Source organism: Abramis brama (genome assembly GCF_963993115.1).
Source record: "Abramis brama genome assembly, chromosome: 8".
Classification (NCBI taxonomy): domain Eukaryota; kingdom Metazoa; phylum Chordata; class Actinopteri; order Cypriniformes; family Leuciscidae; genus Abramis; species Abramis brama.
In genome coordinates, this window is record NC_139970.1 from 38331686 (window position 1) to 38358824 (window position 27139).

Consider the following 27139-nt stretch of genomic DNA (forward strand, 5'->3'; position numbering starts at 1 on the left):
CCTCTGACATCATTTTCGAGTTATTGTTCTTTATATATATTTACAATATACAAAACTGTTTGATATATCAAACAAATATGTACATATCACAGAAATGGTTCAGTAAGTCAGTTAAGAACATCGGTGACAAATTCATTGATTCTGAAAATCCCATGATTTTGAGACTTAAATGATTAAGTCTTTTTGAGTTATTCACTAAAATAAACTCTTAAGAGTAATTTGTGCATGAGGTGGACTATACTGGCCACGGTGCATGTTATTGCGTGCAACCAGCGAGGATAATGCAACAGATATATATCTATTAATTGCTTATATTTTATTACACATAATATTTCATTACATCCAGTTCAGGCTGCAAGCTCACAACTCAAGCTCTAAAATTTCTTTTGCCATTGTGCTGTATTTTATTATGTCATAAATCATTTGGTTCTGGTATTCTAAGAAAAATGTAACAATTCCCAAGTCTATACACACTTATTTTTTATTACTTGAAATAACCTGCACTGATGAATTGTGCACAATATGACCAGGAACTTGTATTGGGAAAGAAATAGGGTCAATTTTGATTTCATGTTGACTTTAAAAAGGGGCTTATTCCTGTTGTTCTTCTGTGCAGCTACTGCCAAAACATTGTGCCAAAACCATCAGTCAGGCCGTGAACAAGAAGTCGAAAAAGCAGACAGGGAAGAAAGGTGAACCGGAAAGAGAGAAACCTGGTGTTGAGAGCATGAGGAAGAACAGACTCCTGGTCACCAAGTAAGGATGAAACTTACTCTTCTTCTATATCTAGTCAGCACAAACTGAGTCAATCCTTGTTGCTCATACTGTATTTAATGTAGTCTGGGTCATTTTGTCTTTTACTTTGTTCTAGTTTATGTAATTGATGTTTTTTGTCGATGAGGGCATGTATGCGTACCTATTAGAACTCACCAGTAGAGAATCACTGTGTTGAACAAAACCCAGCTGGAGGCTTTTACCTATTATCCTCCCATACGGCAGACATTCAAACAGATCCTCCATATAATATAAAATGGATTTATCCTAAAGCCTGATATGGACACACATGAGCAGTAGTAACAGTATGGGAGCGGTGCGGCCCCATGGTGAGCAGTACTGTTGTGCTGGTTAAGCTTTAGCTGATTGACTGTATAATCTGAAGGAAATTAGTTTTTTAAGGCTGTCGTCTGGTTTTTACAGTCTGGACAAACTGCACACTGCTCTCTCAGAGCTCTGCTTCTCCATTAACTACGTCCCTAACATGATGGTCTGGGAGCACACCTTCACCCCACGCGAGTACCTGACCTCCCACCTGGAGATCCGCTTCACCAAGTAAGTCAGACTTTCATCTTGATGGTTCAGACAACACACCACTTTTGATCAATTGAATGCATCCCTGCAGAATAGAACTATTCAATTCTTTAGAAATAAAAAACCTTACTTACCCCAAACTGAATGGTTTGAATGGTTATGTATCACCGTTTCCACAAAATTATTCATATTAAAATCAACTGAGGAATTAATTATATTTTAAAATATATAAAATTATATGCATGCATGTATGTATGTATGTATGTATGTATGTATGTATGTATGCATGTATGTATGCATGTATGTATGTATGTTTGTGTGTATGTATGTATATAATTATTATTATTATTTTTTTATTATTATTATTATTATTATTATTATTTATAATTTTTTTTAAGTGCTTTACTTACATTTTCTCTTGCAATATTAAATTCTATAATGCTGATTGCTGATCAATCTTTTTTCTGAATCATGTGGGTTTAAAGATCACAACAGCCTGAACTGAATTTGGCTGCTACCTACATAAACACGTCACTGCTCGTTTTATCTATTACGTTACCCACAGTCAACCCTTCGCGATGAGGTCTGTCCGCACTCGTTCCGTACTAGCATCAATCAAATTGATTTGCCTCATAGGGGAGAGTTACTGTTGCGTTTTATGTGAGGGAAAATTGTCTTCCAACTCTCCCTTATTAATTAAGCTGAGAACTCAACGGCTTAAAGAGCCTCTTGGGTTTATTGTTCGATTTGTGTAATTTATTGGACTAGCGTTGAGAGTTTGGGTTAGCATGATATTTGACACTGTTCCAGAATAGAGCTTGTCCAACTAAATAAACATTGGGCAGAGGAATAACAGGTATTTTCCACTGTTGGACTCAAAACTCTGACGCGGATGCATTGGCTGGCCCCTCTCTCCCGGGCTGTGAACCCCTCATGTGGCCGTGCTTCTCAGCAATGAGAGGCCCTGTTAGCAGATCTCACCACCCAACCATGTGCTGTTATTACCCATTTCCATCTGATTGGGTAAATAGCCTTGATTCAGGTCAAAGCATTAAAATAATATGTTGTTGTTATGGATCTGTTTATGGTGGCCACCATTGCTCTCCAAACAACACCACATAACCAAGTCCAAATTGACCCCGTTTACTTTCTTAACATACAGTATATTCCAGGTCTTACTGCGCATGATTAATTGGTGCATGTTATTCCAAAGAAACCAGCTGCCACAGATTTCTTTGTTCTTTTTATTTTCTCTACATTTTTTCTAATATAATATCCTATTTTGTTTGGAAATATTCTACTAATGTTGTATTATTGTTTATTATTTATAACTGCATATTTAGTAGGAAATTTTGTTAGGCAGGATTTTATCCATTGGGTTTTTTTATTATTTGATTGTTCATTTGATTGTATTGGTTATTGTTTTTAAATGATTATTATTAGGCTATTATTTAGTTTTCTTCCTGCTTGGTCTTGTATACATCAGCATTAATGTTGTTTCCGACGCAAGATACGTTTTGATAAAACATTAAGAGAACAAACACTTTGTTCCTTTAGAATTACATGCATTGATTAATCATGCACAATAAAACCAGTTTTTTTTAACTTTCGTTCTGTGTCTGTAACTGTCACTCAGGTCCATAGTTGGGATGACCATGTATAACCAGGCCACACAGGAGATCGCCAAACCATCAGAGCTGCTCACCAGCGTGCGGGCCTACATGACAGTGTTGCAGTCCATTGAGAATTATGTGCAGATTGACATCACCAGAGTATTCAACAATGTGCTGCTGCAGCAGACTCAACACCTGGACAGCCATGGAGAACCAACCATCACCAGCCTCTACACCAACTGGTGAGACTCTATATGTCAATGCTAGAATGGCCACAGTTATTTCAGAGCTTAAAGGGGTGGTTGAATACTTTTTTTAACTTTAGTTAGAGTGTAATGTTGCTGTTTGAGCATAACCAACATCTGCAAAGTTACAAAGTTCAAAGTAAAGGGAGATATTTGCTTTTAAAGAAATCACTTTTTAAGGACTACAACAGACGGCTGGTAGGGACTACGCGACATTCCTCCCGGGTTAGTGACATCACCAACCCTAAAATTTACATAAACCCCGCCCCCTGAACACGATTTATAGATTATCAAGACAGAAAATGCTAATCAATGACTAGAAGATAACTACACATAAGCTACATAAATTCATCATCTAATCATTCAGAAACGTCCTGTTGCATTCTACATGTTGTCACTTCTTCTCAAGTCTCTCCATCATTGTCTGAATCCGGTTTGAACATAAAAGGCTAAAAGTTTTAGAAATTTTCAGTGCATGTCTGTGTGATTGTAAGCTGTTGAAGCTCTGCCCTCTGTGCTGGGAGCAGCAGCTCATTTGCATTTAAAGGAACAGACACAAAACGGTGTGTTTTTGCTCACCCTCAAAAATTTACAGTTTTAACATGCTATATAAAAATATCTGTGGGGTATTTTGAGCTAAAACTTCACATACACACTCTGGGGACATCAAAGACTTATTTTACATCTTGTGAAAAGGGCATTATACCACCCCTTTAACTTTGCTTTCAGGATGAATGGCTCTGTTCCTAAACCAAGTTTACTGCCTACATAGGCTGCTGCTTAGACAGCATCGCAACTGAAATAGAACCTCTTAAGTGACCGATTTAGAGCACTCTACATAGGCAGAAACAAATGGCACCCCTAACTCAATGCTTTGACTTAATATGAATAGAAATTTGGCATTAGCATGTTGTCAAGCTAACAACATGATGCTCTAAAGGCCTCAATATACTTCAAGTGAAATTGAATTGGTGTGGTGTCATTTCGAACAAAACTAGGCCAAAACAAAGTTTTTTCAGGAGTTTGAAATGACTTGCCAAATCGAAATTTCTGGAAAAGTCCGCTCTGGCTGGTAAATACCTTTAGTCCGTGGCGATTAGCTAAACACGAGGCCCCCCGATATACTTCAATCGAAGTCGAAGAGTGAACTGAACTTTTCCTCTTTCCGGAAAAGATTACTCCGACTGGTAAACACCTTGAACTACCATTGTTCCGTGGGGATTGCGTAATAGGTAGATGCGCTTTGGGGCTCTGCCTTCTTTGACGTGGAAATCTTTTCCAGTTCATTTCATGTTTAATACTGTAAAGCTGTTTGGTTTAAAGCAATCTATTGTATTAGGTGCCATATAAATAAACATGACTTTACTTGACTGGAGTGCCAAATTACAGAGCTTGTGCAGGCATCTATGATCAGATGTTTTCTTAACTGCTGTTTTCTCACTGCTGTCATTTTTGTTGTGTGTTTATTTGGTTATTGTGACGAAAGCGCGCTGCACATATTTACAAATTCATCTAAACGCCGCTCTCAGCAGCGTGGGCAGCGTCGGGATGTTCACTAACAGTATACCACTGCAAAGGTATTTTGAACTTCTTTTTACCCTTAAACGAAGAACAAAAAAGAACTTCGCTGTGAGTATATCTGGGCCTTTCAGCTCAACCAGCTCAAACTCACCTACCTGAAAGTTTCTAGTAATCCTGAAGACCTTGATTAGCTGGTTCAGGTGTGTTTAATTAGCATTGGAGCTAAACTCTACAGGACAGTGGCCCTCTCAAGAGCTGAGTGTGAGACCACTACCTTAAAGTGAAACATTGGTTTGGTCTTAATCTGTGCACAGGTATCTGGAGACTCTACTGCGGCAGGTTAGCAACGGTCACATCGCTTACTTTCCTGCCATGAAGGCCTTCGTCAACTTGCCCACAGAGAATGAGCTCACCTTCAATGCAGAGGAGTATTCCGACATATCTGGTGAGGGGAAAAAAGCATGCCACAAAGACACATCGAATAAAAGATTTCCTTGTTTAGAAACATTCCACAATGTTTTCTTCAGATGGATGTGATTATTTTCACACTCAAACTGCCATAGCACATCTAATCGTTCTTGACTTTGTTTCTCAGAAATGCGCTCACTGTCTGAGCTGCTGGGTCCATACGGGATGAAGTTTCTCAGCGAGAGCCTCATGTGGCACATCTCTTCCCAGGTGGCCGAACTCAAGGTGAGCGATAGGGGTCTCTGAGGTGAAAGGTCACATCATTAGGCTTGTCACCGTTCCAGCTTGTTTGCCTTCCTCTGAAATTGTTCAGAAGCACAGTTCTCTGTTGAAGACTGCCTGATTATCTTTTCAACAACATGTTAAACAGTGATTCCCACAGTCACTTTGACTCACCGGCAAGTCAGAATTTGTGGAATTTTATTAATTTATTTACTCAATTAAAGGTTGGCATCCTTTTTGTCAAGTGCCATTTTCAAGTTTCTGAGTTGATCACTGTGCCCACAACCCCCCACCCCACATAAACATATTTTAAATATTGATAATGGCTAACATAGAAACCGTGCTGAACCTCAAATATTTCTGAAGCAATTTTTCATAAAATTTGTTTTACTTTTTTCAAAATTCTATAGTTTGTTTGTTTTCAGGTTTAAATTAGACTTTGAAGAACAGATTTCCAATGGGCCTATTTACACCTGGTCATTCATGTGTTTTTCCATTTACATTAGGCAACGTAACTTGTGTGTCCGCAAAACTAATATAAATCTAATCTTCAATTCCCACGCTATATGCAAATTTAACAGAGTTCATGTCAAATAAAGCAAGAAATTAGCTTAATTTTATTTATCATCAGCTAATTTTAAGATCAAAGACCGCAATTTGAGAGAGAGAGGCATCAGCACTGGTAAGATTTAGTGTGCTACTTTTAATGAAGAAGACTGTGTGTTGAGCGTCAGGATGTAACACTGAACTTTCAGTTTCATTTGCAGCAGTTTGCACGTCGGCTTGCTGAAGAGATGCTCGGCTACTCCTCTACGGCGATGTGTGCTGCAGTAGCGCTGTCGTATCTGGGTACCGGGAGCCGTTATAACACGCTCTCGCACGTCTAGCTTTTACCATTTTAGGAGGAATAAAATTTACATTTGTGGCTTCAACAACCAGATGCATTTTGTCCAATTTCACCTGGAATGTGAAAAAAAGCCCTCTTTTTCTGTCTTTTCATGATTGGATAGTTATCCGATCAGAGAAAACACATGAAGTGACCAGGTACACATGAACAGTGTTTCCACATGCATCACAGTCATATGTTCATCACAGAACATATAATAATGTAATGTGGACTCAGTATACTTGGTTGAATATCTCAGAAATTTACAGCATTGACTATGTACCGCGGAACAAGCTGTAAGCTGTCAGTCAGTAACAGTGTGCACGTGATGCGCAGTCGCGCTAATGGTGTGTCAGAGCTGCGCGTTTTCATTGACTTGCGCATTTTAATTCTCGCACTTTAATTGTATGTATAACTCCTACTTTAATATAACAAGCTGTGTTACTATGAGGAATGATTACCTCAAAATGTAGATCTGTATGTAGGTATGAGGTACTTTATCTGAATGAAATACAAACACCTCTCTTGCTTTTGCTCACGTGCCAGCGATAGGTTGCCGACCCCTGGTCTAATGTGTTGAAGCTGCAAAAATAATGGTTTTATTGGTCGTACAAAAAGATAGTTCCTCACATGAGTAAAGATGGCAGCATCACATGACCTTAGAACAGGGCTGAGAGTAGTACACTTGAGGATGATGACACACATGATGTGTTGATCTTTGTGAATGATGGACGTTCCAATATTACATAAATCTGAAGAGCTTTCTATGGATTTCTGCAGCCACAGATTCCATGTGGGCCTGCTTACCGGGAACAGTGTTTAGGTAGCACTTCCCCTCAGTTATTGGATAACATTTAGACAACGACAACTAAGAACTGTCAGCAATGATAGATTAACGGCAACTATTATCAAACCTGAACCAAATCCTTCTTTGATTACATTGAAGGCAAAGCCTTCCTCATGAAGTATGAATGGTGTATTGTTTGCACTCCCTGACATAATGATGTAGGAATGAACTCTTTTTTTTCTCTCTTAGCCAGACCATCTGCATGTAAAGCCCTGGGTGTTTTTTTCTTCAATATATTTTCTTCAATAATGGTATCAGGTTTGCAAATGCATGATGTATGTAATTGAATCAGCCTTCTGCATTTATAAAAGTTTCTTGAGAAACAAGAGCCAACCAAAGTGTGTGAACACAGGCTTTTAACTTGCAAACTTCTCTCCCTCAGCTGAAAGTAATTTGTAGGAAAAAGAACCAAGTTTCCTATCTGACTCACAATCAGCTGGGGAGTGAAATGGTTTATTTTGCATTTCTATTCTGCGCCATGTTCACCAAAGGACTTTAACGTGAAATATGTTTTCTCTTAGAGCTCAAATTACGCAAATCGTTTGTTGACATGCAAACTCGTGCTCTTGCATTTCTTCACAGTTCCCATCTCAGGTGATTTCATGCAGCTACTGTTCAAAATTGTTCGGCTTTGGTGTTAAAAGTAATGTTCTGGGTTCAAAGTTAAGTTAAATCGACAGTTTGTGCCAACTATCACATTCAAAATATTTTCTGGTAATCAACATTGTCATAAATGCTGTTGTTAGATTGTAATGTCTTTTAAGATGCATGTAGGTTATTATGTCCTCCCGTGGAAGGATGTACAGACTTCTTTCCTGCGTATTCATCATACGTCTTTTGTTGCCATTACAGAAACTTGTGGTGGACAATGTGGAGGTTCTGACCCAGATGAGGACCAGTTTCGACAAGCCGGACCATATGGCAGCACTCTTTAAGCGGCTCTCATGTGAGTATCCATTGTGGGACTTTTAATTATATACACTAACTTCAAAAGCTTAGGGTCAGTAAGAATATATTTTTTTTAATTCATACTTCTATTCAGCAAGGATGCAATAAATTGGTCAAAAGTGAAATTTTAACACTAAATGCAATAGAAAACTAAATTCCTTTTTTTTCCCCGCTGATCCAGTTCAGGTGAATCTGCCAATGTACAGCATGTAAAAACAAAGCAAACTGTGTTTGGTCACTTTGTATGTCACTTTTCTTTCTGTCAAAGTGGCAGTTTTTGGCCAGAATTAGCTTTAATAAGAGAAGACTTACATTTTGAAATAGTTTTAGAGTCCTAATATTGTGAGGCAAGGTCAGAAAAAAAAAGGGCATTTTTATTAGAATATTTTTTATTTTTTTTAAATTACATTTCCAGTCATGTCCACTTACCACAGGTTGAGAAGCACTGTATTAGACAATACCTGTTTGGAATTTCATGGTATGATTTGTAATAACACCCACCCAGCACTCCCCATGGCAGACAGGACCCTCTACAGAGAGCTATTTATGGTATTTGTTATGGCTTATCCTCATACAATCATGTATTACTAAGCTCAAATGTGAGCAGGAATTTAAAAATCCCGTCTGAGGAATGTGGCCCATATACACACCACCTGCAGACCTATTTTTAGTGGTTCTAAAGGACCAAAATGTCCTATTTTTGGAAGTTATTAATAAGACTTGTCTTCTATTTCTGTAGCGGTTGACAGCGTGCTGAAACGGATGACCATCATCGGTGTGATTTTGTCGTTCCGCTCTCTGGCTCAGGAAGCTCTCAGAGATGTGAGTTGTTATGCAGATGTATCGTCTCGTTTCTCTCACACTCACATGGGCAGCACTTCAATTCAACGGAGGGATGGTGTACATCTCAGAGCTGAGATCTTGCTAATTTCAAAGCTGTATTACTTTTTTCTACCATGAAACACAGAAGGAGATGTTGGGTAAAATGTTCAAGCTGCTATTTTTCCATAATGCAGGCAGTGATTTGTACAACCAAGCTCCAAAAAGGACAAAAAAGCAGCATCACACTAGGTGATCTGAACCGTGCCCAGGCACATTTGACCCCCAAAGTCTGGTTTGTTCGCTCCTGGTCTGATCGCTCCGTACCGTGCCCGGGCGTGGTTCATTTAACCTTCCCTGGCCTGCTACAATCGCGCACAGTACACTCTAAGTAGTCCATATGAATAAATTCAAAGTCTTTTGATGTCATGTGATGTCTTTGTGTGATGAACAGAGGTTCTTGAAGTTCTCAAATCTCATTTGCATTCTTATATATTCAAATCAGTGTTATTAACTTAAACTAACACTATTAAAAATAATTTTTGTTCATACAAATAAAGCTGAAATAAAATTAAATGTATTTTTAGTTAAAAAACTTAAATGAAAATTAGAAATGTTGCATTTGCAGCCAACTAAAAGAAACATTTAAGTCAAAGTACTACAAAGTACTGCATCTGAAAGTTGAATAAATAATCTTTCCATTGATGTATAGTTTGTTAGGATAGGACAATATTTGGCCGAGATACGACTATTAGAAAATCTGGAATCTGAGGGTGCAAAAAAATCGAAACACTGAGAAAATCGCCTTTAAAGTTGTCCATTTATGTTGGCGATTGTGCTGCATTCACTCACAAAAATAAATGTTTTATATATTTACGGTGGGAAATTTACAAAATATCTTCATGGAACATGATCTTTACTTAATATCCTAATGATTTTTGGCATAAAAGAAAAATCGATAATTTTGACCCATACAATGTATTGTTGGCTATTGCCACAAATATACCCGTGCGACATGTGACTGGTTTTGTGATCCAGGATCACATATTAATAAATACTATAATAGTGTATAAATTATGCTAAAATTACACTGATTCAAATGTCACCTGAAGATGCATCAGGTTTGGTTGTCACGTGTCACATGACAAGTTTGAATATGAAGTTTGAATCAATGAGATGTTAATGAATGATAATTGAATTTTTTTTGCCTATTTACAATCATATGTTCATATATATAATTTGGTTTTAGAAGACTTGTTGGAATATAGTAATATTGACTATAATTAATGTTTTTGTGTGCTTTTTGGAGCTTGGTGGCATAAATCACTATCAACTTTTATTGTAAGGAAACAAGCGGCTCAGACATTCTTCTGACTTTCGTGTTTGAAGGAAGACAGAAAATAATATGGCATTGGAATGAGGTGGAGGTTGACAGTTAGCTATTCCTTTGTTTGGAAATGTTGTTGAGCTCTAATCACAGATGTGTCCTTTTCTCCAGGTGCTGTCCTGCCACATTCCCTTCCTGGTGAGCTCCGTGGAAGACTTCAAAGACCACATTCCTCGTGAAACTGACATGAAGGTAGGTGACTTTGAGGCTTGCTGTTGGCAGTAACAGTGGGCCGCTGGACCTGAAATTCTCCTTTTTCTCAGGTTGCCATGAACGTGTATGAGCTGTCTTCTGCCGCAGGCCTGCCCTGTGAGATCGACCCTGCTCTTGTAGTGGCTCTGTCTTCCCAGAAGTCTGGTAAGTTCTTTAAGAACATTTGAAATGGCAATGCACATCAGGCCATTTTGATCCCAGATGCAATCTCTTTTTTTTTTTTTTTGCATCAAAATAAAAACACTAGCTTTCAAAAGTTTGGGGTCAGTAAGAATGTTTATGTGAAAGATTATTCTCAGTGAATGATAATTGAAATTTCAACCCATTTACTCACACAATCATATGTTCATGTATATCATATGGCTTTAAAAGGCTGGGAATTAGTGTTCATTTTGTCAGCTATTTTCAATTTAGTCTTAGCCATGTGTCACTTTTTTAGTTTTTATCATATTTAGTCAACATTGTCCTGTTCTTGTTTAGTCTAGTTTTAGTTGACTAAATGTCTGAGCATTTTAGTCTAGTTTTAGTCACTATAATCTTAGTCACCTTTTCGTCAAGCTGCATAATGTTTAAATTAATAATCCCAATAATTTTGCTCAACATTATAATCTATTATAATTAATAGAAATGTATTTTTACATTTCATTAGGATTATTGCACTCTCACCTATAAGCACAAATCAAGAGAATGTCAACCCATACGCCTCGTTTATTTTACCTCATCTAGTTCCCTGATTTATTATAGGCTATTTTTCATAGGCTATAGGCCTACTGGTAAAATAAGAAACTTCTCTCAAAAATTAAAATAGTGAAATTCCTAGTAGTCCAATAATTCCAAATTATGTTCATGTTTTTCTATTAAAACAACAGCAAAAAACACTTTGTATTGTCAGACAGAGGTGTCATTTAAGCAGAAAATATTAATTGGAGCTCGCTAAAAGCAGCTAACTGGTCTGTGTTTTCAGATCATCCATGCTTCTTTCGCAGTGTAGAAAGAGAGCATGTGCATGGTTGCCAGATTGCAAATATGAATTAAAACACCGGGTAGAAAACGTGTTCTTTTAATAAAAAAGCTCTGATTGGGAATTTAAATTCTTGAAATCTGGCAATCGTAAGCATGAAAGCTCGAAGCGGCTTGTTAAAAACAGTCTGTAATCTCTTTTATTTGACAAAAACAAAGTGATTTTGATCAGGTTTTTAGTTTTTTTTAACTACATTTTAGTCACGTCTTTTTTCGACAACGATATTGCATGTTGATATTGTCACAGTTTCGTTAATGACGTTGGTGTCTTCTTGTCTTAGTCATAGAAAAATTTTCATAATTATTATTATTCACTACTTATATAGCGCACAAATCATTTATTTCAGACCATTCAAAATGGCAATGCATCCCAGATGCAACTGTTAAATCCATTTACCAAGGGAAGTTCTTTGGTTTTGGCCTCCTAAGAAAGTGCAGATATGCATCAGGTGTTTTTGCTCTAGATTTGTTAGAACAGTGAACGTCCACTTTTGGATTGCTCCTTTCATCAGCATTTGCCACAAAATGCCTAGTTACCAAAGTGTGACGTCAGTGTGCACACACTTGAAAGAAAAGTTGAACAGGAATTCTTTTTCCAAAGTGCACTTTGGTGCTCACATCTAAAGACCATTTTATGCCAAATGATTTACCAGAAATCCCTGTATTAAGACCTTGGATGCAAGCTAGCTGGCTGTAAAAAAAAAAAAAAAAAGTTTGGTTTGTGCTGAAACGTTAAGTGGTATCACATGCTTTATATCAATCTGGTCAAGTACTTCAGCGTTAGGATGCTCGCTTGCACTGTGATTACGGTGTAACCTCACACTATAATACACACTCAAAAACATGCATTACATCCACACCCATGTTCACGTTGGTCACAGTATCAGTTCACCATGTCTTATTATTTCTGTGGTGAATGATTTCACAAGAAAGTTTAAAACCTCACATGGCCAGGCCTATCTTAACCACAACCTCAAGAGTTAAAAATAATAAAAAAATATATGTGCATAGCAGATCTGCCCTTTAGTGTCTCATGAGAGCTGTTTTGAGGAGTAGCTAACTAAAAGTGACATGTGACAGTACTCGGCTCTTTTCAAAACAGCGTCACTTTACCAGTAACGCTACTTTTTTGTGTAAATATGTACTTGCGTTTTTTGGTTTACTAATGCAGCCTTACAGCCAAGCAAACTGAGGCGATAATTCAACATTTTTACTTTTTTTTTAATCGGTTCATTCAGTGGACTGGTTCAAAAAAATGTATTGATTGGTTGTTTAATGGGAAATATTTAGGTAAATGCTGCTGTTTGTCACGATTGTTTTTGACTCAGTTCTGTGAATTTTATTTAGCAAGGATGCATTAAATTGAACAAAAGTGACACTTAAGTCATTTATAATTTTACAAAAAGATTTGTATCTAAATTAAATTCTTTTGAACTTTCTATTCATCAAAGCTGGAAAAAAACACAGTTTTACGGTTTACACAAAATATCAAGCAGCACAAGTCATCATCGATGATGATGATAATAAGAAATCAGCATATTAGAATGATTTCTGAAGCATCATGTGACACTTCATAAGACTGGAGTTATGATGCTGAAAATTCAGTTTTCTATTTTAATATATTTAAAAATGTAGTTTTAAATTGCAATAATAATTCACAATATTGCATTTTTTTTTTACTGTATTTTTGATCAAATAACAATAAAATGTAAAATGTATTTACATTTTTTTAAATATTATAATTTCTTACCAAGCCCAAACTTTTGAATAGGAGCAAATGTAAAATTATAATTGCACTACATTGCACTAAAGTTATCATTAAACTCATATATTAAACTTATTATGTTATACCTAAAATGCTTCAGTCACACTACTGTGATCATATGCATTTGTCCAGCATTGCTTATCAAACCTTCATGAGGCATTAGAGCCCGTTCGAGGAATCCGCTTCCTGAGAAGGGCCTTGTGCACTTTAAACACCTCATACCGCACAGCAGTTCTCTCCAATTGAGCAAAGCTCTCCGGTGAACAGCTTTCATTTTCTCAGAGCAGCCCAGAGCCTCCAGGGCCTCTTGGCCAGCTCCGATGTTGTTGTTCTATTCCCCTGATGGTTAAATCCAAACGTCTTCTGTTTACTATCTAAATAGCGAGTCAACTAAAACTAGACTTAATTGAATCACACCCAAATGCTGTTGCACTAATAACATAAATAAGAGTTAACTTTTTGGACATTAGTGCCGTTTGTCTTGGCTCTTCACAGAGATTTTCAGACACTGTCCAAAGAGAGAAATGTAATCGCTGCAATTTCCCTGCTGTCTCACAATGGCAACACATCAGTACTTCTCCCGAGTTACCTTAAGGAAAACTCATGAACTCAATTCTTCTTGTTTGTAACAGAAAATATTAGCCCAGAGGAAGAGTACAAGATCGCCTGCCTGTTGATGGTCTTCGTGGCCGTTTCCATGCCGACCCTGGCCAGCAACGTGATGTCACAGTACAGTCCCGCAATAGAAGGTACCAATTTTTGCATTTCAGACTCGCGCTGAACCGCTGCGAATGAAATCAGATTATATCTGTGCTGTTTGAACTGCGGTCCGCTGGAACGACGCGTTTTAATGTGCATGACATTTATCGTGTGTGTTAACTCTCTATAAATCTTTTAAGGTCACTGCAACAACATTCACTGTCTGGCTAAAGCGATAAACCAGATTGCCGCTGCTCTCTTCACTATCCACAAGGGCAGCATAGAGGATCGCCTAAAAGAGTTCCTTGCCGTAAGTAACAGTATTAGCTGTAATTGTCCTAAATCCTGGCTTAAAGGTGTTTCTGTTCAATACTTTTACTCTACAACATGCAATTTACATTAACATGTCAACAATAAATACTCCATTTATGCAACTCTCACTGTGGGATTTTGCAGCTTAATAAAATCCTCTAATTCTTCCCCAGCTCGCCTCCTCCAGCCTGCTGAAGATTGGACAGGAGACGGATAAAACCACTACACGGAACAGGGAGTCTGTTTACCTGCTTCTGGACATGGTGAGTGAATCCTAAAGAGAGAGCGCTTCATGACGGTGTGCAACAGTGGAGTTGCAGAAGTGAAAATCATTTTCTCCATAGACAGAAACATCAATTTTTAATGATCGCGTATTAATCTTTCAAGACAGACTTTCTGAGGTTTTCAATGATATATGATATATACTTCTGTAATTGTGCAGTGTAATTAAAAAAAAAAAATTAATTGCCAAATTCATGGTGAAGAATTACACTGGCCATAATCCTAAAGAGAATTCCACTCTCCGATGTGACTCGCTGATTAACTACGATGCAGAAATGCATAGATGTTGAAGAAGCAGCTAGTCTCTACTGTTTCCCGAAACTGTAGTAACACGGTTTGGGAATGTTCGTTGAAACTATGGTTTTGAGAAATGGCAAATCGTTGAACTGTTTGTAACCACAGATCTTGCGACCATAGTTGGCTAATGATGCTTTCTGGAAACGCACCCATTTATGTTACCAACTAAACAGGAATCACAGCCTGACAAATGATGGGATTAAGTCGGTTTTCCCCACACTTCAGACTACATTCATTTGGGGGAAAAAAATCTATTTAAATAATAATAATAATAAATAAATGCTGTTGTTTCTATTCATCAAAGAATCCTGGAAAAATGTATCAGTTTCCAGGAAAATATTAAGTGGCAGAACTGTTTTCAGTATTAATAAAATAATAAATGTTTCTTGAGCAGCAAATCAGCCTATTAGAATGATTTCTGGAGGATCATGTGACACTGAAGACTGGAGTAAGGATACTGAAAATTCAGCTTTGCATCACAGGAATTAATTACATTTTAAAATGTATTCAAATAGAAAAATATGATTTTAATAATATATAACAATATTATTCTTTTTCAAATAATTCATTTCAAATGGAAAAAAATTGAAGTAAATGTAAATCGTTTTTATGCTTATCAGTGACTGAAGTCGGTAGTTTTATATCGTAACGTTGCAGTGCTTTATGGGATAAGTAGTTCATTCCCTCAGAAATGATATGAAGAACAGTCTTGTCTTTCTTGTTTTCATATACTCTGTTGGTTCGAACCAAATGCTGTAATATTATGATTGATCTCACAACGAATTGGTTTGGGTCAAGGCTTAGAACTAAAGATTGTTTTGAAATCCCGATGGAAAAAGTTTATGGGGAAAAATACTTCAGAGAACCAAGCCAACTGAAAAAGTGGGCAGCAACTTTTGTTGCGCTCCATATTTCCATCTTTAGTCCATAAGCATCTGATGACTGGGAAAATGTGCTAAGGGCTGTTTCTGTTGTTTGTATGTGAGAGTCACGCAGCTCTTTTGATCTGTAAGGCTTGTGTGGGATTTGTCCGTGGGATTCTTCACTCTTTGAAGCGTAATCTGCAGGATGCACTGAATTAGGCTGTAATGGAAAGCTAGGAGTTTTTTTTTTTTATCAGACTGAGCCCACATGTGTCAGTTTCAGCAGAACATCCCAATCACCCTGAGATCTGTTCTGAAAGTGATTGTTTTTGTCTAGATCGTTCAAGAATCACCATTCCTCACCATGGACCTCTTGGAATCCTGCTTCCCGTACGTCCTGCTCCGGAACGCCTACCATGCCGTATACAAGCAGTCTGTGTCTTCTTCCGCATAAGAGTTCCTGTGCGAAGAGCACTCGAGGGGCGGATACTTCAACCCTCATTCCATATTCCTCCGTAGGATTCTCCAATGTTATAGTCTTACCAGTTCAAGACTTTTAATGGGATCAAATCTTTTATAACACTGAATTAAGAGGGGGAAAAAAGGAAAAAATTACTTGATTATTGTCCACTTACAATAATCGAATTTGATCCCAGGGACTAGTGACACTAATTACCTTTTTTCTTTTTTTTTTCTTTTTTTTTTTTTTTTTTTTTTTTGGTTTGTGTTTTAATTTGCAATGGTTAAACATGGAAACAAACACATTAAATAGTGAATTGTGTGTGGTGGGATGTGGGGGGAGGGCAGGGGTGAATTGTTAAAAACTCATACATCATGCTAAATGCTTGTTACGATGACAGATGCCTCTATGAAACAGTGATTCTTTTTTTGATGTTGTTCTAGATCTAATCTGTGTGGGTTACTGCGTGCTTTCTCTCTCTCTCCCTCCCTGTGAATTTGCATTGATTTTCATTACACTTTGTGTTCCTTTGACATACTTGCCAAATTAATAGATATAACATCGCATTTGGATTGAAAAGGCAGAATTGTGCATAACTACATGGTATAAAAGCAACCTAGTGTTGTTTGTACAAAGCATAGTATAATTTTTTAACTAACTTTCATTGACACTCCATTGTACCTGTCTGTGAGCTATAATAAACATTCTTACATATTTATTGAATGTTTATCAGTTGTTTCCCCTTCCTCTCCCTTAACTGGTTTTATATGTTTTGGATTTTTTGGAAATGACAATGTATCTTCCATAACATGAATAAACATCAGGTCATATGCAGTTTGACTGGTCCACTTTAATGCTGTTTAGTGATATAAATGTATTTTTTGTTTAGATCATAATTACAGCCAGCAGGTTTCTGATGAAATATCCGGAAAATTGTTCTTTTGAGTCGATACTTTTTATAATAATTATGTCAAACCAATTCACATATTTTTCTAAGTTATTTAACAGATTCTTCTTGATGTGTGAACAGAGTGGAAACCCTGAAACCGGTAGCATCTGTGATTTTTGACGTATTATGCAGGAAAATGAAAAATGGCTTCTAAAACCAGCATTTTACTATTCTGTTTTTGTCCAAGCTGTAAGAACATTGCTGAAATTCTTTGATCACAGGCTGCTCATCTAAATCTTCTCACATAAACTGAGCCAAAGGGCACACGGTTTGTGCAGATGTTTTAAAAGGCTGTATATTTACTTTTAAGGACTTGTTTCCACCTTTTGTTTAGGCTTTTTAGCTTCACATTTAAATTGTATGTGACCCTTTTTGGCGTAGAGATAAAAACCAAATTATTATGTTGCTGCTGAGGGGGGAAAAAAATCATATTTCCTCGGGTGTGATGACAGTACATTTTTAATTAAGCGCTGTGCATGCATAACGATTTGCTAAAGCTTTTCTAGATTGTCTCCCGCTCATAACATATTGATATATTTGGTGCACAGCGACACTATGTCAGGGGTTATATCCTCTGGTGGATAGATATCACTTAGTTAATTTGCTTAATAGAGCTCTTTACAATCCTAAAACCTAGAAGAGAATTAGCAGGGTACTTTCGCGCGATGAGTTCCCTCAGGAGTTTCTAATTGTTTTGGTTTTTTAGCATAGCAGTTTTTCGATTTTAGTAAATTAACATTTCTTGAAGATTCTTTCTCATTTTGTTGTGCAACATCAGTCATATATAGAGATATGAAGAAAAAAGACTATAAACGACTGTCTGATCATGTACTCGCATCCTTATGGTAATTGTAGTTTTTCTGTAGTAACTTGCTAGCAACTAGAATTTTTCAAAAATCATGTCTGAGGTATGAATGTGTACTTTGTTATAAAACGCGAAATGAATGTTAAACAATCACAACACATTAGCAACACACTCATTGTACTCACAAATCAAACACTGCTTTGCTAAAAACATTCCTTGGCAAATTAGCCTTCAGGTAGGCTATAGCCAACGAGTTGATTAAACGGATGAATAAGATTTTAATGAAAATTTGTGCCCTTAATATTTTTATCATGATGCAATTTGATTAGCAATAAGGCGCTTTAGAAATGTCTCCATATTTTATTATGTCAAACATTCCTATGGCATAACGTTACATATGCGAAAACATCTGTTAATTAAGCCTAACGTTGGACTAAATGGACTACAATAGCATGTAAAGTTTGAGTTCTAATTGCTTTTACCTTATTGTAGTTCCCTAATAAACACAGCCCGATGTTTATTAGAAGTCTGCCTTTAAATTAACACCACCTTATGTCCACAACTCTATTTGTGTACTATTTTACTTGTTCAAATAGCGCTTTTATCTTGGCTAAAGTAATTTACGGCAGCAGTAAGTCAACAGTCGTATGTTTGATGGCGCAACAGGAGACTGAAGTGATGGAGAAGGAGGTGCTTCGTCTTGTCCCCAGCCCACCTCCTCTCCTCTTATTCCTCCTCCTCCAGTCGCTTTCTGTCAGCAGGAGCTGGAGGAGAGATCAGTTCACCAGCGCGCGCTCCTGAAGCGAGGAACCCAACGACTCATCCAGTAGCCTAGCTCGACTCATCTCGCGCGTCACCGTTTCCACGAGAGAATTTTTGTATTTATTTTTTTCATCTCCATTTCAGCGAGAGTTTAAAACGATGAGATTCCCTTATCCGTGTTTTTGATGCAATACTTCAGTATGGTGAAGTTAGTTTGAGAAACTTTGTTTTGGGGAGCTTTTACGCGCAAGAGTCTCCAGCTCTCCAGAAGATCTCCGCATGTCCTTGGTGAATCATAACTAGCTTCTTCTCTCAATTGTGGTTTTTTTTATTATTTTTTTATCACACACACATACAAAAAGATGTTTTCCTACGAGATGTTCATCTGCGTCCTGGCCATCGCCTGTCTTCTGGAGATCCCCCGAGGCACCTCGGCCGCGTCCTGCGAGCCCATCCGCATCCCAATGTGCAGGACCATGCCGTGGAACATGACCAAGATGCCCAACCACCTTCATCACAGCACGCAGGCCAACGCCGTGCTCGCCATCGAGCAGTTTGAAGGGCTCCTGGGCACCCAGTGCAGCCCGGACCTGCTGTTCTTCCTATGCGCCATGTACGCGCCCATATGCACCATCGATTTCCAGCACGACCCCATCAAGCCCTGCAAGTCCGTGTGCGAGCGGGCCAAGTGCGGCTGCGAGCCGGTCATGAAGAAGTACAACCATACGTGGCCGGAGAGTCTGGCCTGCGAGGAGCTGCCCGTGTACGACCGAGGAGTCTGCATCTCACCTGAGGCCATAGTCAAGGCAGAGGGGCCAGGTCATTTATGATTTATGCTATTTATTTATTCTATGTATTATTATTTTTATATACGGAAAATTCAGGTAAATTGGGATTCTTTTGACAGTCATCTCAGTGGCAAAATGTACACAAATTTATCCTTTATAAATGTACTTATATAATGCAGATACAGATTTTATTGTATGCATAGTATGTAATGTGTAAATATTATGATAATTGTTCTTATTATTAATATATAGGATGAGCTCAGGTAAATTGGAGAACATTTGTTTGTAGTTTCAATGTCAAAAAGTGGACCAGTTTATATTATATTTATATACTTTATTATATTATATTATATTATATTATATTATATTATATTATATTATATTATATTATATTATATTATATTATATTATATTATATAGCCTACATTGAAAGGTGAATTCAGCACTTTTGACAGTCATCTCAGTCTCCAGAGTGGCTCAATTTATATGGATTCACCCTATATTTAAGTAATTGAGTGATTATTAATTGTATGAATAGTTTATAATATTTACTGTATTATTGTTTCTAATATCTGTAATCATTACCATCAGTGAAATTCTGTGAAAATAATCCTTGAACATTTCTTCCCTAAAGATAATCCTTACTATCAAGACCCTTCAAAATGTAATCCTGGTAAGAATTATTTTGATATTTTGTTTTGAAAATGTGTTTAATATTGCAGATTTAAAGAGGTTTATTTTAGAATAAATATCTAGAAACTTGATAGTTTAGATCAAGAAAAGAATGAAATGCAAGTTGAACACTAAACTCAGTTCTGGTTCTTGTACAGAGGGAAACCCAGACTTCCCGATGGATTCACACAATGCCAACTGCAAAGGAGCTAATGGTATACTAATTAAGCATCATTACTGTTTACAGTATTTATATGCATATTTTTTGTTTTTGTTTTAGTGCATAATTCAGAATGAATATTAGATAGCATATAAGTGTAGTATAGTCTATTTTGCTCTTTAGATATAAAATTAATAAATTAATAAAATATATAATACCTTTACTTTTACAGATCGGTGCAAATGCAAGTCTGTGAGACTTGGTCAAAAGACATATTCAAAGAACAATTACAATTATGGTAAGGCCTGGATGGTATTTTTGCAATTGTTCCTTGTGTAAAGTTCTCAAAGTCTCAAACTGCTTTGTTTTTTGTTTTTGCATTGTATTTCTTACACATTCTCTCTCTTTCCTTAACAGCAAGTTAAAACTGAAAGTGCTTTTTGTAATGCTAAAAAACTGGACACGCTTTCACTGTTTCTCTTTGCAGTCATCCGGGCAAGAGTGAAAGAAATAAAGACTAGAAATCATGACCTGAGCGCAATCGTGGAGGTCAAAGACGTTCTGAAGTCTTCTCTGGTCAACATCCCTCGAGACATCGTCACTCTTTATTACAACTCTGGGTGTCTGTGTCCTCCACTAGCAGCCAATGAGGAATACATCATCATGGGTTATGAAAACGAGGAAAGGTCCAGGTAAAACTTGATTGATGTGATAGATCGGATATTGTGGATTATATTCCTGCTGTCATAATCAATCATTTCTCCAACAGACTGCTGCTCATTGATGGATCCATTGCACAGAAGTGGAAAGACAAAATGGGACGGAAAGTGAAGGTACATGATATGAACGCATACGCCGCCCAAAACACAGAGCGGCCCAAAAACTATTTAGATGTTTAAGTTTGAAATATCTAAATGTCAAATGTCATGACATGCAAAATATCAAATCAAGTAGGGTCTGCAATCAAATGATGCTTGATGATACTTTTATAAACCAGTTTTGCTTAATAAATTTTAATCAACCGGCCTGAAGGTGATTTTTAGTGGATGAGTGAAGTCAGTTCTCCTCAAGTTCACTCAAGTATCCTAAGAAAGTAACCACAGGTATAGAGATTTTTATTCATATATTTATTTATATTGAAAATAAATAAATCAAAGATTGCAGAAGAAAAACATTTCCTTTCTAGTTTTTGTGGCCATATATATAAACTTTGACTTCTTTTTGAAAATTATAAAAGGTTTTTTTTTTCAATAATAAAAAAACAAACTTCTTTATGTAAATCTAATATAACAAAATTTATATATTTTAAGTGTCCAAATATATACATGTATATATATACATATATATATATATACATATATATATATATATATATATATATATATATATATATATACATATATATATATATATATATATATATATATATATACATATATATATATATATATATATATATATACATATATATATATATATATATATATATATATATATATGTATGTATGTATGTATATTTGGACACTTAAAATATATATAAAAAAATGTATGTATATATATATATATATATATATCGTTTTTGTGGACATAATGTCTAGCATGTAAATATATATTTTCTTCTGCAAACTTTGACTTCTTTTTGAAAATTATAAAAACAAACATCTTAAAATGTTATTATAAAAACAAACTTCTTTATGTGAATCTAAATATCTAATCTAAATCTAATCTAATATATATATATATATATATATATATATATATATATATATATATATATATATATACAGTACATAGACAATTATATGTAAATATATATATTATTTTATTAAATTTTTTGGCCATAATGTCTATAGGAAGGACATATGTTTTTATTTTGCAAACTTGGAATAAAGTATTGTTAATTTCTGGGTTCTATGCCTCTGACCAGCTGACATAAAATCTAACACTGTAGAGCCTTTGAATGAGCGTATGGAAAGAGGCCCCTGATGCAGAGGGCAATGGGAAGTGACTAATGTTTTATGTGTTTGCCAGCGCTGGGACCAGCTTTTGCGTGAGCAGAGCCGAGCAAACTCAGGCAGGAGCAACACGAGACGGAGCCGCCACTAACTGTCCTCGGAAAACCCACACGGACAAGCCCGAGGAGGAGAAGAGGGTCATGAATCTGAAAAATTGCACTATTGTACTTTTTGTTGTTTGTTTTTCATTTTTTGGCTGAGACTGTTTTTTTTTAGTTGTTGCTTCAAGTTTTATTGTTGTTCTATTCTCATAAACAAAATGTTGCCTTTGCACAAACAAAATGTTGGTTTGACATTGCTTTGTATACTTGTTGGGAAAGGGTTGGCGAGTGTCGGGCAGCGTTTGCCCATCAAAGTGGGAAGGGGTGAACGGGAGGGAGGAATATTATTCTAGCGCCGTCGAGGTGGAGAGCCACGGAGATGCCAGTGTGCTTTGACATGATGCAGCGCTATGTTGAGCTCTCTGCGTTCAAAGGCAACAAACACACTCTCATCACGAAGAGCAGCTCCGCTGAATTTCCCCCTCAGGAGGTTTAAACGTTCTTCAGAAGAACAATGAACAGTGTGGTCGGAGAGAGAGAGAGAGAGAGAAAGAAAGAGAGAGAGAATCCTTTTGGCAGAAGCACAAAGACATCAAGATGATCCAAGACTAGGAGTGTAACATTATCGTGGACGACGAAAACAAGCTGTTGGGCTTTCTGAATGATGTTCATTTAAAAAAAAAGATAAAGCATTTTACGTGATAATTCCTGTAGTTCTGTTCTCTCTTAGATATGCTTGATCTTAAATGTCATTCATGGGAAGGCGTTGCATTTAAAGTATCATGCAATGGAAACTGCTACAAACTGTACATAATGCTTCAGAGTCCATTATTCAGTCTATAACTCTGTTGTTAAACACATCTGGCTGATGACATGTCTATGTTATATTTGTATGCATTGTTAATGTCATCTGTAAACAGACATTCTGTCTTCCAAGACAAACGAGAACAATTCTTCACTGTGTTTCGGTTCAAGTAAAGATGTTTAATCTTATTCGAGTGTGACATGTATTTATTTTTATTTATTTATTTCAGCATCCTTATTAAGAGGTTGCGAACTGCTCTGAAATCAAAACTGACCATTTTTACTTATTTAAGGTTAAAATGTGTCATTTCTACAACACATTTGGGAATTACAAAAAGACAATGACTGTTTTCAAGCGGGTTTCCTGACCTGAAAACTCCCCTCGTCTTCCTTTGGCCATTGGTCCCTGGATAGAGAGCAGACCTGGAGCCAGTCCAAACTAGATTTGTGAAGCATTCCTGCTGTCAGGGAAAGAGAGAGAGTCTCTGTTTATGCTTCTCGATGCTGCGGGTCAGTATAGGGCCCGTAATCTACAGTAATAGAGTCCTACAGACTCACTCCTGAGAGCTGCTGCTGACCCCACGTCCACCAGCACAGGTACAGACTGCGACAGAGCATGTTTAGTGCCCACAAATACCACAAAACATACTGTAAGAGAGTTTTAAAGAAACATGAAATGTATTTGATGCTACTTTTTGTAATGCATGTTCCTGCTCTTATTGTGCATGATTCATCAGTGCCCGTTATTCTATATAAAACGTATCTTTGTAGTCTTTACCATTTTTAAAGTTTAAAGTTGGCATCAAGGTAGTTGAAACAAAATGTTAACTGAATTAAAATAAAACCAAAAAAATATTTTTTTTTATTATTTTTATTTTATTTCAGCTAGCTGCCAAAGCAAAATTTCTCATTTTCTTTTAGTTTAACTTGAAGTACTAAAAACTAGTGCAAATTGATTAATCGCATCTAACATAAAAGTTTGTAATTTACATGCACACACACAGATATACACACACACACACACACACACATATATATATATATATATATATGTGTGTGTGTGTGTGTGTGTATATACAAATATTTAATATTAGATGATTAATTGTGATACTTAAACTAAATAAACTAAAACTGATTCATAAAAACTATTTAGATATATATATATATATATATATATATATTTAAAAAAAACAGTAAAAATGACACAAACACAACAAAATCAGTAAAACTTTAACTAGAATTCAAGTGAAAATATAAAAATAAATTCTATTTTAACATATTAACAAAAATAACAGCTTCAATGTATGACTATGAAAAGATATAAATCAATGAAATAACATTGGTTGGCATTAAATGAAATTCCACCCTCTAAATGCATGTTATTGATTTTACAGTGAACAAATCGTCCATGCAAATGTTTCAGTTTCTATTTATTCATTTATTTATTTATTGACCTCTTAATGTTTAATCAAAATATAAAATAGTTCTCTCTTGTGACTTATGCAGGACTTCCCCAATCATTTAGTCTCTGCAAGCTCATGTTCATCTTCCCCCATATTTCAACATCCAATCAATAACTGACACATAAAACCAAGTCCCCGCCCTACTTTTTTATAATAAACTGTAACACTCACATAACAATATGGAAGATAAGATCTGTCGCTACTTCCGTTTCATCGTATGACTTCCTCTGCCTGTTATATTATATTTTGTTAATATAAAATAATATATTTTAAAATATATTATAAATAAATAATATTAATTAATTATAAATTATATGGCTTGTTAATGGCTTTTGTGGTTGAGGTCGTGTCACACCTGTCCATGTTAGCTTTGATTGGATGCGTTGTTGATGTCAACAACATCAATCTTATGCATGATATATGGTTAGATGTATTATTCACAAATAGAAAGTTTTTTTCTTTTTCTTTTCCCTGCTGTCCTTGACTTTCTCAGAACAGACCTGCGACCCATGGTTTGAGAGCCACTGCTATAGGCAATCTATCCAGTGAGTGCTGACCCATGTTATGTCATGCTGTCGGATGCTGCTGGCCAAAGAAAAATTACTCTGCAACAAATTTATGTACGTGAAGGTTCGTCGTAATCACAGGCAGGGGGTTTATGGGAGAATTAACATGAAATGGATTATTTATTGTGACATAAATTGACCAGCCTGTCTTGGCTTGTGGATCTTATGGTAAGAGCCACTGTAACCGAGGCTAATGAAATGCTCCCACAATCAGTCTGTCCTGCTGCCCTCATATTTTAACTTGTTGAAATTATGCGACATGTGGGAGCCATCAAACAACATAGCGGCAATGTAAATCTCCTGTTTCCGTTTCTCTAGAGCTGCTGGGGGGGGGGGGGGGGGACGTCTCTGCTCATTCAGCATCTGGCCCTGCGTCAAACCGATGGCCAGTTTCCCCAAAACATATCACTGACTTCACAAAACAGGCCTGTAATGACTACCAGAGGAGCACTTCAATGAGGCCTGACTACAGTTTCTCCATTTAAAATCAGCTTACGCACCATTACTGAGCAGTTTGACATCCATTATTCATGAGAAGGGAAAGAATTGCTGATATATTCATTTTATGACGATGAGCAAAAGTGATCCCTCTAAGTTGATGATCTGATGTTGCTTCCATATAGACCAAAAGAAAATCTGACATTTTTTTTTTTTTTGTAAAATCTAGTTCTGAATGGATAGACAGGATTTAAATTCACTGTAAACCCTGATGTTCAAAATAATTATTTGGTTTGAGATGGGTAAACTTAAATTACACAAATTAGTTTAGTCAAATTAACTTTTATGAGTACTTAGAACTTTCTTCTTCTTTTGAGTTCACAAAACTGACACATTTTAGGTGATCTGAATTGTTTTATTGTTTTGAGTTTTATGAACTTGTTTATTTTAATTTAGACAAACTTAAACAGAACTGAAACTTGGCTTGGGTTTCTACAGTATTTCCCAGCATGCTTTGCCATGACACATTAAAGGGAGAGTAAATGCTAAAATTAAGTGTTATATAATGTTTTTTTTTGTGCAAGATTAATGTTAAGTTGGGAGATTAAGTAGGGGGAGGGGGGGGGGAGCATGAGTTTGGTTTGAGAACAGATATATATATATATATACATTCTATACTGAAGTACTCATTCAGCAATTGCTATGCTATGCTGCTATCAAAGCACTGTCACCAATTAGCAAGTTAGCATTTACTGAATTAGCAAGTAAAATATAGCCAAGTTTCCACTACTCAAAATATTTAAATTGAGATTACATGATAATTTTAGGTTAAATGTATGAATTTGCTTACTCTATACTCAAGTTAAGATCAATTAAAAGTACAAAATAAAATTCTACCAGTTCAGATTTTTTTTAACTTAAAAAATTGGATGTAACTGATTACCTCAATTTGTTTTGTTGAGTTTTGTCAACTTATTCGAGTTTACAGTGGACCATATTGCATTTTTATTTATTCTGAGTATAGAATTTAAGCTATGAGAAGTCTTATGTGGAGATACACAACACTTTGTGGCCCAAAACATACTCTACAAAACATACTCTACTCTATGCTTCTGGTTTTAACATATCGTTACTCGAGGGGGCGATAGAGCTACCTTCAAATGTTTACCATGTCTACCATTAAATATATGTGTATATATATATATATATATATATATATATATATATATATATATATATATATATATATAAAGAAACCAAATGAATGGTGGTAAGCATTTGCTTTCACATACTAAGCTGCGTAGAGAATGTTTTGGGTCTTATTCCAACACAAAATATTATTGTAACATATTATACAAATATAAATGCATTAACATTATATAAATCATTATAAGTAAAAATTATAAGAATATATAGATATTGTGTGTGTGTAATTATATATATATATATATATATGAAGATTTCAGATGCAAAAGTCTCTAAGTGCCATCTGAAATTTTCT

At 36.1% G+C, this 27139-nt stretch overlaps 2 protein-coding genes across 11 annotated transcripts in view; both read left to right on the top strand.

The window, feature by feature from the left end:
• Positions 1–17009, top strand: part of nckap1 (NCK-associated protein 1) — a 51952-nt gene extending 34943 nt beyond the window's left edge. For all 10 annotated transcript variants that reach the window (XM_084121576.1, XM_084121584.1, XM_084121583.1 and 7 more), the window contains 13 exons: positions 617–756; positions 1198–1329; positions 2945–3163; positions 5002–5132; positions 5283–5380; positions 7963–8056; positions 8798–8880; positions 10376–10456; positions 10528–10621; positions 13895–14011; positions 14162–14271; positions 14447–14536; positions 16053–17009. In XM_084121576.1, the coding sequence (XP_083977702.1) occupies positions 617–756; positions 1198–1329; positions 2945–3163; positions 5002–5132; positions 5283–5380; positions 7963–8056; positions 8798–8880; positions 10376–10456; positions 10528–10621; positions 13895–14011; positions 14162–14271; positions 14447–14536; positions 16053–16169 (1506 nt within the window). In that variant the 3' untranslated portion in view covers positions 16170–17009. The remainder of the gene's footprint in view (positions 1–616; positions 757–1197; positions 1330–2944; positions 3164–5001; positions 5133–5282; positions 5381–7962; positions 8057–8797; positions 8881–10375; positions 10457–10527; positions 10622–13894; positions 14012–14161; positions 14272–14446; positions 14537–16052) is intronic.
• A 1671-nt stretch (positions 17010–18680) lies between these two features.
• On the top strand, positions 18681–23360 carry frzb (frizzled related protein). Its single transcript, XM_084121639.1, has 7 exons — positions 18681–19510; positions 20114–20152; positions 20310–20366; positions 20544–20609; positions 20799–21003; positions 21081–21144; positions 22343–23360. Exons 1-7 carry the CDS (start codon positions 19054–19056, stop codon positions 22415–22417), a joined length of 963 nt encoding a protein of 320 aa, XP_083977765.1. The 5' UTR covers positions 18681–19053; the 3' UTR covers positions 22418–23360.
• The last annotated feature ends 3779 nt before the right edge of the window (positions 23361–27139 follow it).

Excerpts from the sequence above, each read along its gene's own strand:
- frzb (XM_084121639.1), top strand. The coding sequence starts at position 19,054 with ATGTTTTCCTACGAGATGTTCATCTGCGTCCTGGCCATCGCCTGTCTT. Across the intron at positions 20,610-20,798 it reads AAAGAACAATTACAATTATG|TCATCCGGGCAAGAGTGAAA; the intron begins GTAAGGCCTGGA and ends TTCTCTTTGCAG. Across the intron at positions 21,004-21,080 it reads GAAAACGAGGAAAGGTCCAG|ACTGCTGCTCATTGATGGAT; the intron begins GTAAAACTTGAT and ends TTTCTCCAACAG.